General features: G+C 35.7%; 1 protein-coding gene across 1 annotated transcript in view; it reads left to right on the forward strand.

Annotated features, from left to right (window-relative positions):
- Positions 1 to 15,489, forward strand: part of LOC145678482 (protein Wnt-4-like) — a 383,056-nt gene that overhangs the window by 311,447 nt on the left and 56,120 nt on the right. Inside the window, exon 5 of the mRNA XM_081748665.1 lies at positions 6,399 to 6,506. Coding sequence (XP_081604791.1) covers positions 6,399 to 6,506 — 108 coding nt within the window. The remainder of the gene's footprint in view (positions 1 to 6,398; positions 6,507 to 15,489) is intronic.

Consider the following 15,489-nt stretch of genomic DNA (forward strand, 5'->3'; position numbering starts at 1 on the left):
TAGTACTACTTCTACTACTTCTATTGTACTTATATAGAGAACAGAACCCAACCAACCCCTGCGGAACTTCTAACCCGTTCCTACTACTAGTACTACTACTACTATTGCTATTAAATACTACTACTACTACTACTACTACTACTACTACTACTACTACTACTATTACTACTACCGCTACTACTACTACTACTATTACTACTACCGCTACTACTACTACTTATACTAAAGCTTTCTTATCACAAGATTTACATCTTACATCTTTATAACATGCGATTCCGATTCATTATGAACTAATATGAATCGTTAGAATCACTATGATTCGTTAAAAATCACTGGGGGGAGCAGGCTATACTCAATCCCAGTACTGAAAGGGACACTAAAGTATAATTCAACTAAAGGAAGATTTTAGATTGGTTCACCTATTCTTAATCTGTACGTGAAGGTGTAACAGGACTCATTTTGTAGTTCCACAGCTTTTTTTGGTTAAATTTACACTTATCTTTCACTCTGCTCTTATACAAACATGTTAAGTATTGCTAAATTTATGTATATATAACGAAAAAAGTTCAGTCAGCCATATATAGGCCTACGTGTATCTTTGCTACTCAATTACTTCGTTAAACACACAGAACCTAAATCCAACAAAATTTTAATTTTAGATAAAAGTTAGTAAAACTATTATTTGTGAATATTGATATTCGAACACTGAAACTTTTAACTATTTACCCTATAATGTTATAATGTAACAAACCTATTTTCTGGAAAATACTAAAACATGTAGCAGCACTTCTTTCCAATCGGTAATGACACAGCCGCAAGTCATCCATACTGCTTTAAAGAATGTCACATACATAATACAACAAGCAACATATTATAAAATAAGCGGATATTTAATTATAAATATGAAATCAATTGTAAACACATTGAGACAAGACGGCTCAAGATATACTTCTCACCAAAAGATCTATCTTGGAATCGGTTCTTATCAGAAAAAGATGGACACATTCTTAAACAAGTGAGTATTAGCATGCGAGACGGAGCGATACTATCGACATCGCTCTCGCTCTCGCAGTGAAAGTTATGAACTAAAACAGTGTACTTCCGGATTCCCTTTGACTGTCATGGGCCTGACACTACGTCTAACTATTTAATTTTCAGAACATTTACGCTTGCTGACAGTATTCAATTTTCACTAAACACTTTTTGCCATGGAACATTATTCTGATAGATCTACAAACAATTCATTCGAGTTAAAAAATCTGTTGTGTCCACTGATTCGTTTGATTCTTAAGTGAACTCATATTTTTCTTCGAAATGGAGTAATTAATTGCCTTTTAGTATTATAATGCGAAAACAAAGACGGGCCGTACTGTTGTTTGTTCATTAAAGTTGAAATGTTGAAGAAAATCCAAAATTTGCCAGGCTAAAAAGCCATGAAGAAACTTCGCTTTAAAAAAAGCCAGTTTTTCAGCTCTTGCATCTCAGCTTACCAATACTTATATCAAAACTGGCATTCCTGATTAAAAGTAAATTTTTATTACAATGATACTCTACAATTTATTAGAAATAAAACACTAATTAAAATATCTAAAGCCAACATGTAATTACTTACCAAATTTGTATTTTTTTCTGATAATATATAAAACTATGCATGTGCGAAATACCACTGACAGATCTATCAGTATATCGTCGGAATCCATCACTTAGTATAATATTTCGCATACTCCAAGTATAGGGCTGCATTAGGCATATTTATACCTCAGGTGGTTCTAGGAAATCTAAACATGGTCTATTTCGCAAAGCAAACCCCAAAACTGTTTAAAATTATGCAAATTCAAATTCGAAAGTCATCCTAATTCCCGAAACTTGCCTCACAGAACATCACACCAAAACCGCCTGATTCCACTGATTATTTGCATAGTAATGGCAGCCCTTGAGTTCATTTCTTGTAACGAATTTTGGAAATTCACCAATTAAGATGTTCAACACACAGTGTGTGAAACATTTCTAAATTATATAATATACTTTTTTGTTATGAAATTATGCATTTCAAGCTTTTTCGTTCTCAAAATATGAGTCTACAGTACGATTTCCGTCATACGAATTCAATATGGATGATATAATACAAGCGTAGAATCAGAGGACGTAACGGCATGAAATGTGGGTTCTTCGGGTTATTGAATACATATTTGTTGATTACTTGTGCGAATTCAATATCAGTGACGTAGGATTTTATAGTCCATGTCACCCGAACTGGCGGATGACGTCAACCAATGAGCCCCCAGCGCGCTGTTGTCAACCTCCAGTGAGAAAGTCAGCTTTTAGTGGGCGAGTGTTGCCTGTGGTAAAGGTAATTGTTTCACCAGTAACATCCAGTGTATTATAAGAGCAAAAAATATGACACTAACATAATCATAGTATGTGTCATATTTATTCACGAAGGCTAAGGGGGACGATGATGATATTAATGAACAACTTGCTGCAACGAACAAACTGGGAGGAACTGAAGATCCCGAAAAAGCCCCCACACACGGTGTTTGTTCCAAAAAAAGCCGACTTGGAGATAGAAGGGATTGAACCAAGGTCTCCACACACCAGAGGTGAGCGCTCTTCACTGAGCCGCCACGACCCGAATCAAGTATATAATTTAATTTAGTAAAATATAAATAAAACTGTATTTACCTATTGTGAGCTGATATTTTTTCGTTGCAATCGGAGCATCAAATCTCGACCTTCTATACCGCTCGTGCTAGGTTTATTCTGCGACATATATATAAATACCACACACTCGAAATTTCAAAAGAATATAATCCATCAATTTTTGCTCTGCATACACCAGCGAGAAATACAAAAGTAAACACTAATGCAACCCAAAGGAGGGAGAGGTTTTATAACATAATGAATATGTTGTATACAATATATAAAGCAGTACTTATTCATCAAACCTCGTATATGCAGTTTTTCTAAGAAATTTGCCGTTGAAGTTGGCCATACATGTACCTACTTGAAACGGTAAGTTACCAACTCTGCCCACAGTTTCGACCAAGTAACATTCAAGACGGTAGAATCAAGAAGAAAACAAAAATCAATTTTGACATCAGATCTATTTTAAATCTCTCTACATTACTCAGATGATTGAGAAAAAGAGATTTTCCCTTTTTCTGCAGGCAAAAAAAAAAGAAAAGAAAAGAAAAAGAAAGAAAGAAAAAGAAAAAAAAGTTAAAAACTAAACTCCTCGTAAACAGCCCTAAGGCTAGCCGGCTTGTAGCACGCATGCTTTTAGGGTGGTACTTGTTACATGGTGGTACGTTAGGGTGGTACGTTAGGATGATAAATTTCTAGATCGAAGTTCGCTACTTTCTATTTTCAATTAGCTCCCCAATTATCCTCATGACGTTGAGAGGATGCCACAATGGCAACATCATCTGGTGAGGATGAATGGTCACCCATCTTTCCTCTGATCTGATCCGGCACTGCTTAACTTCGTCGATTTCATGAGAAGTTTCAGTGCGGCTAGATCGTTGTCATCACTTAAAATTAATTATCCCAATTAATAGCGATTTCCAAGTGATCATCTGTATTTGATGAACCACAAAAGAGCATCTGTAAAATAAACAATTGAAATACTTTTTAAAAATACGATGTTCTAGAAATGTATTAATCACATCATATATGCCTATATAATCACATCAAGGAGTATTTTGTGATGAATCTGAAATTCGCGGTAAAAAGTTTAGGAACCGCTGTTACAAACTATACTTAGAATAATAACATGATTTCGAAAAAAGAAGAGTGTCTGAGGTTAGTGTCCTTGAACAGTTTTACATATTATAGAATATAGTATCAGGAGAACGCACCCTCACACACTATAAAGTTTGGATCACAATATACAGTTGTAAATTCCATTGTCTGGATACTTTGTTATCCCAATTTAGAATTAATTTTATGCCTGATATAATGTTGTGCATAACGTTAATTTAAAGTTAGAAGCGATTCATAAGATTTATACTAATTCTCATTGGTAAATTAACTTCTATAATGAACAATAAACACAATAAGAAATCCTAGGAAAATAAAACGACTATAAAATACGTACAAATGAAGCTAGAATCATGGTTATTTCACCAATATTTTAGAAATGTATATTCTAGAACTCCTAGTTATTTTTTTGATCAGGAACGTAACGTTTCTATATTAGTTTCGGCAGAAGTAGTCTGCAATTTCGTTGCACTGGTAAAATCGCAGCAACTTGTTGGACAACGTAGAAGTGACACTGGAGGTTATACGCCAGTTCGGTAGACGCCGACTATATGGACAAAAAAATATGGGGTGTAGTGAAAGGTGGGGTCACAAGTTGTAAATTATGTTTCTAACTAGTTGTAGTTGTTACAAGCATAGTTGTTTATGAGTACTTTTATACATCTTCGAAACATCTGGGATTTCGAATATTCTTCCTATGAACAAATATGTTTGAATATTTATCCTAGACAGAAAGTGCGAGTCACCTTTCCCACGTCGATAATACTATCTAAGCAGTGCAGTCTGAAACACTATAGAGTTGTTTATTTTTATTGCTAAACGGGAATTTACTGAAGCCATAAAGTTAAAAAAAAGATCGAAAAAAAAACTTCTAGCTGCTAACAGTGAAAAATCACCAAAAATATTAGGAGGATTTTAGTTTTACGTTCCACAAATTTTGAACAGTTCACGTCTATGATTCTGGTAATACTTTCATTTAAAATTTTCCTAGTTTAATATTTTGGAAATAAAATGTAATAATACAGGGTTATTTAAAAAATGGTTTAAAACTGCAACGTACTTATTTTATACTGAAATAACATACAAAAGCAAAATTGGTTGCAAAAAAGAAAGAAAGGTTGGAAGTTTTGGGGTACTTACAAGTGTTGGATATGAGCACCCTAGATAACGCGACAGACGTCCAACCGATAGTCTAGATCTTTCCAGATGCATTCGAACATATCCTCGGTTATCAGCTACACTGCTCTAGAGATTGTTGCTTCAAATTTTCCAAGATCTGTGGCAATGGAGGACCCACACAAAACTTTACAGACCCCTACAGAAAGAAGTCAAAGGCCCACAGATCGGGTGATCTTGTCGACCAGGTCAGCATAACCAAATCGTGATATCCTGTACGACCGATCCAACGTTTTGATCCGGTGGTATTCAGGTACTCGTGAAGATGGTGAGAAGCCCATTCTGCTTAAAGATGGATTTAAGAAAATCTTTCAGTTGTGGTACAAGCTATTCTGATAAATTGTCCAAGTAGGTCTGGCCACTGACAGTGTCTCGGTAAAAAATAGAATGGCCCACACGCTTGCAGTTGCTTATTGTGCAAAACATACTGTCACTTCGGTGAGTCCACAATGGAATGAGGGTGTTGCATAACCCGGATCCTAAAGTTATGGCGATTCAATTTCACGTTCAACAGAGAAGTTGCTTCATCAGTAAACACTCTCCTGCCAGCGAATCCATTTTCTTCCAATAGGCCCTGAATTTCAGTGCACAAATTGACATTTTGGCATGTCTGTTAGTTTCAGACCCTACACGAGCTGCAATTTGTTTGGCTTAAAGCAAAGACGCCTTCATACAATGTGCAATACAGTGGTTTCTGGCACATTAAGTTCTCTATTTATACTAACTCAGATTGTCGATTTTCTTGGACTCCTTTCAAATGCACCACGTGCTCTATCCGCTGTCTCTCTAGATGTTTCTGTCGACCAGTATTTTTCATGGAGCACAAACAACCAGTGGATTCAAACTTCTACAGGCAGCGTGAAATGTAGTTCCTATGCGGAGATTATTTGTTGAATTTTGTACGAAATTGTCTCTGCACTGTTACGACAGACGCTATTCATGCAAATTCCATTACACAATACACACGCTCGGGCCGCAGTGGTTCAATAGCAGAGCGTTCACCTCTGGTGCATGGGATCCTTGGTTCGATCCCAGCTCGCGCCAAGTGAGCTTTGTGGTGGACAAACATCGTATGCGTGGGTTTTCTCGGAGTGCTCCCATTTCCTCCCACTTTCTTCATTTCACCATTTCACTCATTTCTCATCACCATCTCCATTAGCCTAGTCGGCATAACCATAAGATGTAAAACTTAAAGATTTTATTTACAATACGCATGCTCTATCTTCGTAATCGCCTCGTGCATTGTTTTTACACAACAATTAGTACTTATAGTGGCTTTGACCTAAACTATAAACACAGATTGTAAAACTTACTATCTTCCTTTCTTCTTTCCGACCAATTTTGCATTCGTATGTTGTTTCTGTACTAAACGAATAAGCTTCAATTTTCCACCATTCGTTTTCTTGTATTATGCGTTCTTTTCTGTGAGATATATTAGCAGCAGTTGTTAATTTATTTTACAGGACATTAAGTATGGGCAGAATTTTAGCAAAGACTTCGTCGATTCAAGAGAAAGCAGAGACAGTGCTGAAGGATTGATGAATCTTCACAACAATGAAGCTGGTAGAAGGGTAGGAAAACTTTTATTTCAAATTACAAGCTTCATATTTGTCTTCAGTCTTACTCATTCTGGGGGAAAGGTTTTGGATATCCTTGCTTGTATATACATATGATAGTAAAACACATGCACCTGAAAATCCTTCCCAAAGTTATGCAGAAGTAGGCGCCGCTTCTCATAATAAGCTGTTTTCTCCACCAGCTGCATGCAGAATAATAATAATAAAATAATAAACAAATATAATGTAATAGTTATATAATCACTTGCGTGTAATGATTCAAATGATACTGATATTACTAATAGAAAAAATAACTGGGTCAAATGAGAAACTAATGGTAAGGTGTTAGGAATAATGGAGGAAAAGGACAATATTAAAAATAATTAAAAGAAGAACATTGTTTGACAGGAATTTGAATTCTGGGTACATATGAAAGAAAATGTGGAAGGAAAACAAGGAGAATAGCATAATATAATTGGTGGACGGTAGTGAAACAGGCTACTAAACGTCAATGTAAAGAGACAAATAGATTAGCTGAAGACTAATCGACACAAAATTCAGGGCTCATAGCGAGTCACTTTTTTAACTAAAAGTTACTTTTCTTCAAGTTGGTCACTAAAAGTTACTTTTTTTAAAAACTAATTTGGCACTAAAAGTTACTTTTTAGGGACGTAAAGTGACTTTTTCGTGTGATTTATGTTTTGCATTGGCAGTTTTCTAAGAAAAATATAAAAATAAATGTAAAAAGGCAGAAACTTGTAACTCATTACTCTTCTGAAAGCTTCAGTACTTGCTGTCATATGTGAAACAGTCAGCATTATTCTCTTTTATTCTTTCTAAAGCACAGTGGATGGTTGATGGATGCTTAAGCTCTTAAGGTGGGGTTGAGAACTCTTTTGTGCCTATTCTTTCTTCTATCATAATAGTCTTTAGTTTTCTCTCACAATAGTTAAGCTCCGCTCAACGTTGTGTGTGTGTGTTTGTGTGGTTCATCATGTTCGTCTTGTGTTATGCTTCTTGCATGTTCTTCTTACGAGTAGGTGATGAATTTGAATATTTCATGGCTTTGAGAACACTTAAAGCTAAGTTAAGTTAAGAGTAAAGTTAAATCTAATGTCTGGGATGAAGAAATTCGGAAATAGGCCAGAACTGGTTCCACTTACTCAGAAGCTTCTTACATCTGCTAAGTCTTCTTACCGTAACTACAAAGCATACTTAGAAAACCTAAGAAAGGAGGAAGCTCGAAAAGAAGAAAAGATGAAACAAAACAACAAACAAAGAAAGAGGTGATGAAGAAATTGACAAAGGAAAAAAGGGGCATGATGAGATTTTGGTAACTTTTTCGTGTGTTTTTGGTCACTTTTTCGTGTATTTTTGATCACTTTTCAACTATTTACAAGAGACCGGACCACTATGAGCCCTGAAAATTCTCCGTTTAAGTTTTCGGACCCTCAATGTGAGGAAGGAAATGGAGTTGAAAGAGCAGTTTCATTTTTAATTCATTAGAGAATCCATTCATTCACATCTTTGTTACCCGCCTACGCCGATATTATCATAGTCGCTTTTGAGGGTAGTTGGCAGGGTCGAAGAAGAGGATGATTATTGGGTATCTTTTTCCAAATGAGATAGACTTACATCCATCTCGATCTGCTACAGTGTTAGCACAGTGTTTGTTGGTTTGGCATAAAAAGACTTAAAATACGAGGAAAATTCAAAAAGTAAAGGAACATTTGAAGAAAGCTGTACTTATTCTAATGATAGAAAACTGAAACATATCTTATTTTTCTACGTAACCTCCCTGAACTTCAATGCACTTTTCCCAATGTTTCACAAGTTTTTTTTTATTCTGTTAGAAAAAAAGTTTTTCGGTTGCATTTGTAACCAATTTTACACCGCATCAATGACTAGCTGATGTTGAGTTTAAGTTTCTTAACTTCTGGTGATGATAGGTGTTTCCAAACCATGCTCGCAGCCTTACTTTCCGGTTCGAGATGATGTACCCAAGTTCCTCAGTCGTTGAGGTCGATGGTCTGCCGGATCTTTCATTGTCACATAAAGAAGTTCTTTCCTGTTTGAAACGCTCTATCCATACGTAGATCTTTCTTCACTATAAAAGAGCTGTCACCATACTGTGCTTGCATTCGACGAATAATGCCCGCACGTTTCACACCTTCCGTATACAAAAAGCGAATCACTGCTCTCATTTCCTTCTTGGTGAAGATCGCCAATGGAGCTATCATGTTAAACGGTCTTCTACACTCTAATAGTCCAATAAAGATAGCTCATTTTTCTGCCAAGAAAGGAACAAATTAGTAACAAGCTGAAAATTGGTATGGAAGTAGGGGAATGTGTCAGGAATAACATACTAAAAGTCCCCTAAAATCCCACTGTAGCTTTTCCCGCAATTTTGAAAAATTGCCGCCATTTTTAGACGACGACAAGGAATTTATGGAAATCATCACCCTTTACATTTATTCCTATAGTCACCATTCTAATTATCACAAAGCCATGGATCATATATGGTTGGAAAGCTTGAAAGACATAAAATATAAGTAAATAATATATATGGACATCATGCTAAATTTCTAGAAGAGGAGGAGGAAGAAAACAGCTTTTTTTAAAATTAAAAAATGAATATTTCAGAAATCATGGGAAGTTTGCAACACTGAGAATTATTGCACATGAACGAAACAACACCGACAGATGTCCTTGATATTTATCTCAAACATATCCAACAATGACATAAATCGGTGCAATACAAGCTGAGAAAAAAAATATAAATAATATTACTTTCTGCCCTCTCTGTACAAAAGTGCATAAGGTGACATTGACTGAATGTAACTTGAATGTAACTTTGTTTTTAAATGTCTTGTTCATGACTAGAATAAAAATTTTCCTACTAGTACTCTTCAAATCAAACTTAATGTTTACATTAGACGCTAGTATGACTTTAAGAACATTTTTGTAACTAATCTATTCAGACTTATTTTATTAGAAATCAATGAAATTATCATTGTTATCTCGTTCACCTCCATGGTCGTCATCATTTGGTTGTGCATTCATACATCAAATTCCTCGACACTGACATAAATTATAGCACACAATTCCTGCTTTCCAACAACCGCACATACGATCACAGCCCTTTTTACAGTTACAGGATATTAAATGCATGACATTACACGGAGCTGGTTTCTCGGTCATTCTTGGAGGTACAAGAATACCTCCTAATGTTTCCCATCCATATTCAGTAGCTTGCATATCATTTCCACGAAACAACTGAATATGATGATACGCTTTCAAGATATGATGTTTCGCAGCATCACTGGTTGTGGCAATGTTGCTAACTGTAGTTCGTTCTGAATGGCGCAGCGACTTACTGCTAGGTTGTATGAATGATACTGGATTTCATCCAATGAGGTTACTATTTCTAGACAAGCGTAAAATGTTAATAGAAATGATATGCCAGCTTCAGAGATTTTACACTAGCATTATCATGGTTGAAACTTTCAATTGATTGGCATAAATCTTTCCGTTTTTGAAGTAATCGCAATGTCTTTTTCTTTCCTTGTTGGTACAAACTACATGATGTGTCGCATCCAGTTAAAGCATGGTAGCTGAGCAAAACAGTTAGCACATTTGGCCATGCGCACATCTTGCAACTTCTTAGTACTAATTCTTTTGTCACATTTTGCCCACGTCCTGGTTTTCGAAATGTGATGTCGTACTGATTATTACCTTGTGCATGCAAAAGGATTAAAATGTCAACATCCTCGCCAATTACTACGATGTGCCTACAAGGATTTAAAGACAACTATATTGTAGTTTAGCTATGAGTGAGTCAGCATTACTTCTTGCTAGCTGAGTTGAATTTCAGCTTGTGTCAAATGAATGAAATATCTTTCTTATTCCTATCTTTCCTGTGAATAACCGTATCTTGTAAGAAGCTGGAACTCATGAGGATCCATTTCATCCTCCAAGCGCAACTTTTCTTGTAAGCTCAGATGTGCGTATTTGGCATACAAAAGATGTCCAGCTGCATGGAAGTATGGTACATTTCTTGTATGCAGTGAAAATTCCAGTCTCCAGTTCTTTGGGCACGAATGAAAAGACGCATAATTTCTAACAACCAAGTCTAACAACCACCGACGGTAATTCACCAGAATTTCTACACACTGCTGCAATGTCACTTGTTTTAGCGTAGGTTGATCAAACGTGATTAAGCACATTTTTGGCTTGTTTCCTGCACACTCTTTGCTGCAAAACATAAGCGCCGAATATATAGCATCTATGCTTGTTAGCTGGACTGATGAAAGGTAGAATCACTACTTAAGATGTTTGGTAGTTACTGTTCTTGCTTGTCATCAGCTGTATGAATCCATTCCAATTCGAGCAAGTTGGTGTCTTTAATCACTTGAGTAACATCTATGTTACATCCTATAGAAGGTGGGTTTGGGTTGGGATATTCAGAATACGAACGTGTCCTATATCTTCAATTATTAAATCCGAAAAGCCATTACCTGCGCGTTTCACGTTAAAAGTGGTAGCTTCAATTAAGTCTTTGACAGTGTACGTTCTATGAGCCGAGGTATTGCTCAATGGTACGCGAGTGACTGAATATGGATGGGAAACATTAGGAGGTATTCTTGTACTTCCAAGAATGACCGATAAACCAACTCCGTGTAATGTCATGCATTTAATATCCTGTAACTGTAAAAAGGGCTGTGATCGTATGTGCGGTTGTTGAAAAGCAGGAATTGTGTGCTATAATTTATGTCAAGTGTCGAGGAATTTGATGTATGAATGCACAACCAAATGATGACGACCATGGAGGTGAACGAGATAACAATGATAATTTCATTGATTTCTAATAAAATAGGTCTGAATAGATTAGTTACAAAAATGTTATTAAAGTCATACTAACGTCTAATGTAAACATTAAGTTTGATTTGAAAAGTACTAGTAGAAAAAGTTTATTCTAGTCATAATCAAGACATTTAAAAACAAAGTTACATTCAAATGACTATTGTAGTTGAGAGATTTTAAGTGTGTGAATCCCATGCAAAGGAGGCCAATTTCTGCTACTTTCTAATACTGTCAATTAATAATTTTTGTGCTATATTTATGTGGTGTAAAACTATGTGTCCTAAAAGCTTACTCCATTGGGAAAAATGTACGTCATTTTTAAAGTAAATTGATAATTATGATAGTGAAAACGGTGGCGGAGTTTCGTTAACATACGATAATTGTCAGTGTTGCAAATTTTAAACAATTTATGTGAAAATCAGGTTTTGTCCCGAAATTTTGGGTTTTGCGCTTCTTCCACAGATTGAACTTGATTAGTGTAAGTGTTACCTAGTTCGAATTTACGTGTCTTAAGATCTATATTGATATATAACTCTTGGTTCTATGTAATAACAGAAGGTGACTAGAGTCATGAAAGTGAATGTCACCTTATGCACTTTTGTACAAAGAGGTCAGAAAGTGATATTGTTTATATTTTTTTCTCAGCTTGTATTGCACCGATTTATGTCATTGTTGGATATGTTTGAGATAAATATCAAGGACATCTGTCGGTGTTGTTTCGTTCATGTGCAATAATTCTCAGTGTTGCAAACTTCCCATGATTTCTGAAAATATTCATTTTTTAATAAAAAAGATGTTTCCTTCCTCCTCTTCTTCTAGAAATTTAGCACGATATTCATATATATTATTTACTTATATTTCTGTCTTTCAAGCTTTCCAACCATATATGATCCATGGCTTTGTGATAATTAGGATGATGACTATAGGAATAAATGTAAAGGGTGATGATTTCCATAAATTCCTCGTCGTCGTCTAAAAATGGCGGCAATTTTTCAAAATTGCGGGAAAAGCTACAGTGGGATTTTAGGGGACTTTTAGTATGTTATTCCTGACACATTCCCCTACTTCCATACCAATTTTCAGCTTGTTACTAATTTGTTCGTTTCTCAACCCTATCTTTACTGGACTACAACGACTAATGCAGGAATACGAGCGACACGCTGTCTGGAAGTGTTGCCAACTACACTCACTCAGCCCTGGTTACTAGCAGTGTTGCCAATCTCTGCAAAGAGAAATTGCAAATGTGCCTTTACTTTTCGAATTCTCCTCGTATAAAGAAAGCAGAAAAAATTAATGACTTTAAATCCGCATCACTTTTCTATAATGTTTTCGTTGATGAGAGCGATCACTTGTCCATTTACAATATTTTCTCGTAGTTGTTCGTGTTTTTTAGTCTTTATCTTCCTCGACCATGTGTGTTTAGTTGGTGCACCTCCCATTCCACCTAACCATGTTGGCCCTACGCAGACCTTACTATAAGGACGTGCCTACAGGATTGCTAGAGAGTTTTCCTCCTCAACGTTCCGATCTAGTGCTGTGCCGACTGCATAGAATTTTCACATCTCTATCGCTTCAAAGTTTGAACGTACATAAGAAGTCACCAAATCCTCTTCGCTGCTTTAAATGCCATCCATTTTGGACACACCAGCACATGCAATGACTCTTATGTCGGTTGTAATGAAATGACTGCTGATTGTGAGAATTCTGAAACTATCTGAAACTTAATTTCTTCTTAGATTTATGTTGGACTGCCATAAGTATTTACTAAGTTTGTATGGTAGTATATTCATTTCTAGCCATCTGGTTACATTGCTATTTGTACAGCTTGGTTCGTAACGCTTTAATTAACTGCATCAAAAGATTTAGTCTATACCATCGATGTAGAAGTATAGACGAACCAGATAAAAATAAGTACAAACAAGATGTTAGTAAACAGTTCGCAGACATTAAATTATCATATACAGATGGGTTTGGGAATAGGTAAACATATAATCAGCTGAATATGCATGCAGTGCAACAAGTAACCTGTTGTAACATCAACACAATCCACATGCATAAGTGCAATTCTAATTTTATCTATTTGACAGGTTCTCTTATTTATTTAAAATCTTTCTTCTCCATAGTGGTTACATTACATTAATTAAATTATTTCTTGTAATTCATAAAATTCATATAAACATACTCATAATCGTCATCTACTCACTTAAATTATTATCATCGTCATAATATCCACTGCCTTTCAGGTAAGTAGGCATGTATACATGCGAATGTGGTAAAGATATAGGTTTATGCATAAAGCTACATCTGCACGACAGGTTCCCATAACATGTGTATGTTGTTTGTAAATATAGCGTATTCCATGTTGTCACGGACTAACAATTAAAACATCAGAATGCCTGTATTAAAATGTATTCATATTTTATCTTTTAAAATATTTAGTAAATCATATGTTTGTTAGGTTAATTTTACGAGGGCCACTATTTATATTTTGAGCCTTGGCAACACTGATTGTAGTTAGGCGCTATTTTTTGTTTGCATAGAAATGTTTCACATTGTTGACCATAACATACTTCAAATCAGTGTTGCCAATTTGGGGGAAAACTCGCTAAATCTAGGGGATTCACCATCCAAGATAACGACAAAAATTTATTTCTCCGATTAGCGACTTTTTTGGTGATTTTGGAATGACGATTTGGCGACTGACTTGCAAATCTAGCGACTTTTGTGCTGCAAACAACTTGTCCTAAAATAAGTACTACTAGCTCGAATCAGTTCAGATATATATTTCTTTTCCTTTTGCTTATTTGAATCAGTGCAAGTGTTGACGAGCTGGGAAAGCACACAACATTTATCTCTATATTCCCACTTTGGTTGCTGTTATCTTTTACCTTCTGACGGGTACGAACTTAAGCTTTTAATGTCCTTTAGTTTACAAAGGTTCCGTTTAAATAATACATTACCGATATTATGTGTAGAAGCGTGAGTAGAATGAAGTAAGATTTTTTCTAGACCTTCAATTTTGTTCGTTTTTCTAATCTCATTTTTGATTTCGTTGAAGCAAAATTGAACACGTTGGGGCAAAAAATCGTTAAGTCCAAAAAGTGAAAGTGTACAGGAGATAGCTTCACAAGGATTTCTCTTCATCCGATTTTCTTCAAACTTGGCACATATATACTAGACCAAAAATAAATCGACACACATTTTTTTGTTTCTTTCGGAAAATAGGTTAAGGGGGCAAAGGGCCCCATTGGTTAAAAGAGTCACTTTAAAAAAAAACGAAACTCTGCCGATGCAAAGATGACTTCAAAGTAGGAAATGCGGGTTTTGTCGTTTTTCGAAGAAATGGGTTGCAGGGGCAATAGCCCCCTTCGAAATGACAAAAGGACTCCGCACAATCCTTATGGAAATTGAATTTCAGTGGAATTGCTTGATACCGTGATATGTTGTAGATATTGTGTTCTTAAGAAAAGTCTCAATGACAAATCACTGACCTATGGCAACTACAGGGAAACTTTTTTGAAAACAGCCGATGATAACGACATTTTGGATCTCGGTAAAAGTGACTAAAACTTTTATATGTTGTAGATATTGTGATCCTGAGAAAAAGTCTGAATGTGAATAACCACCAATCACTGATCATTTGGCCACTATAGGGGTACTTTTTTGAAAGCAACCGAAGATAGTGATATTCTGGATTTCGATGAAAATGACTGAAACTGATATGTTGCAGATGTTGTGATCCTAAGAAAAAGTCTCAATAGGTACAAGCACAAATCACTGACCGTTTGGCCACTATAGTGCTACATTTTTGAAAACAACCAATGATAACGACATTTTGGATCTAGGTAAAAGTGACTAAAACTGTTATATGTTGTAGATATTGTGATCCTGAAAAAAAGTCTGAATGGGAATAACCACCAATCACTGATCATTTGGCCAGTACAGGGCCACTTTTTTTAAAGCAACCGAAGATAGTGATATTCTAGATTTCGATGAAAATGATTGAAACAGTGATATGTTATAGATGTTGTGATCCTGAGAAAAAGTCTCAATAGGTACAACCACAAATCACTGGCTGTTTGGCCACTACAGGGTCGCTTTTTTAGAAACAGAAGCCAAACTGTATTCTGGATTT

Source organism: Thermobia domestica, chromosome 2 (genome assembly GCF_964235325.1).
Source record: "Thermobia domestica chromosome 2, izTheDome1.hap1.1, whole genome shotgun sequence".
NCBI classification, from domain to species: domain Eukaryota; kingdom Metazoa; phylum Arthropoda; class Insecta; order Zygentoma; family Lepismatidae; genus Thermobia; species Thermobia domestica.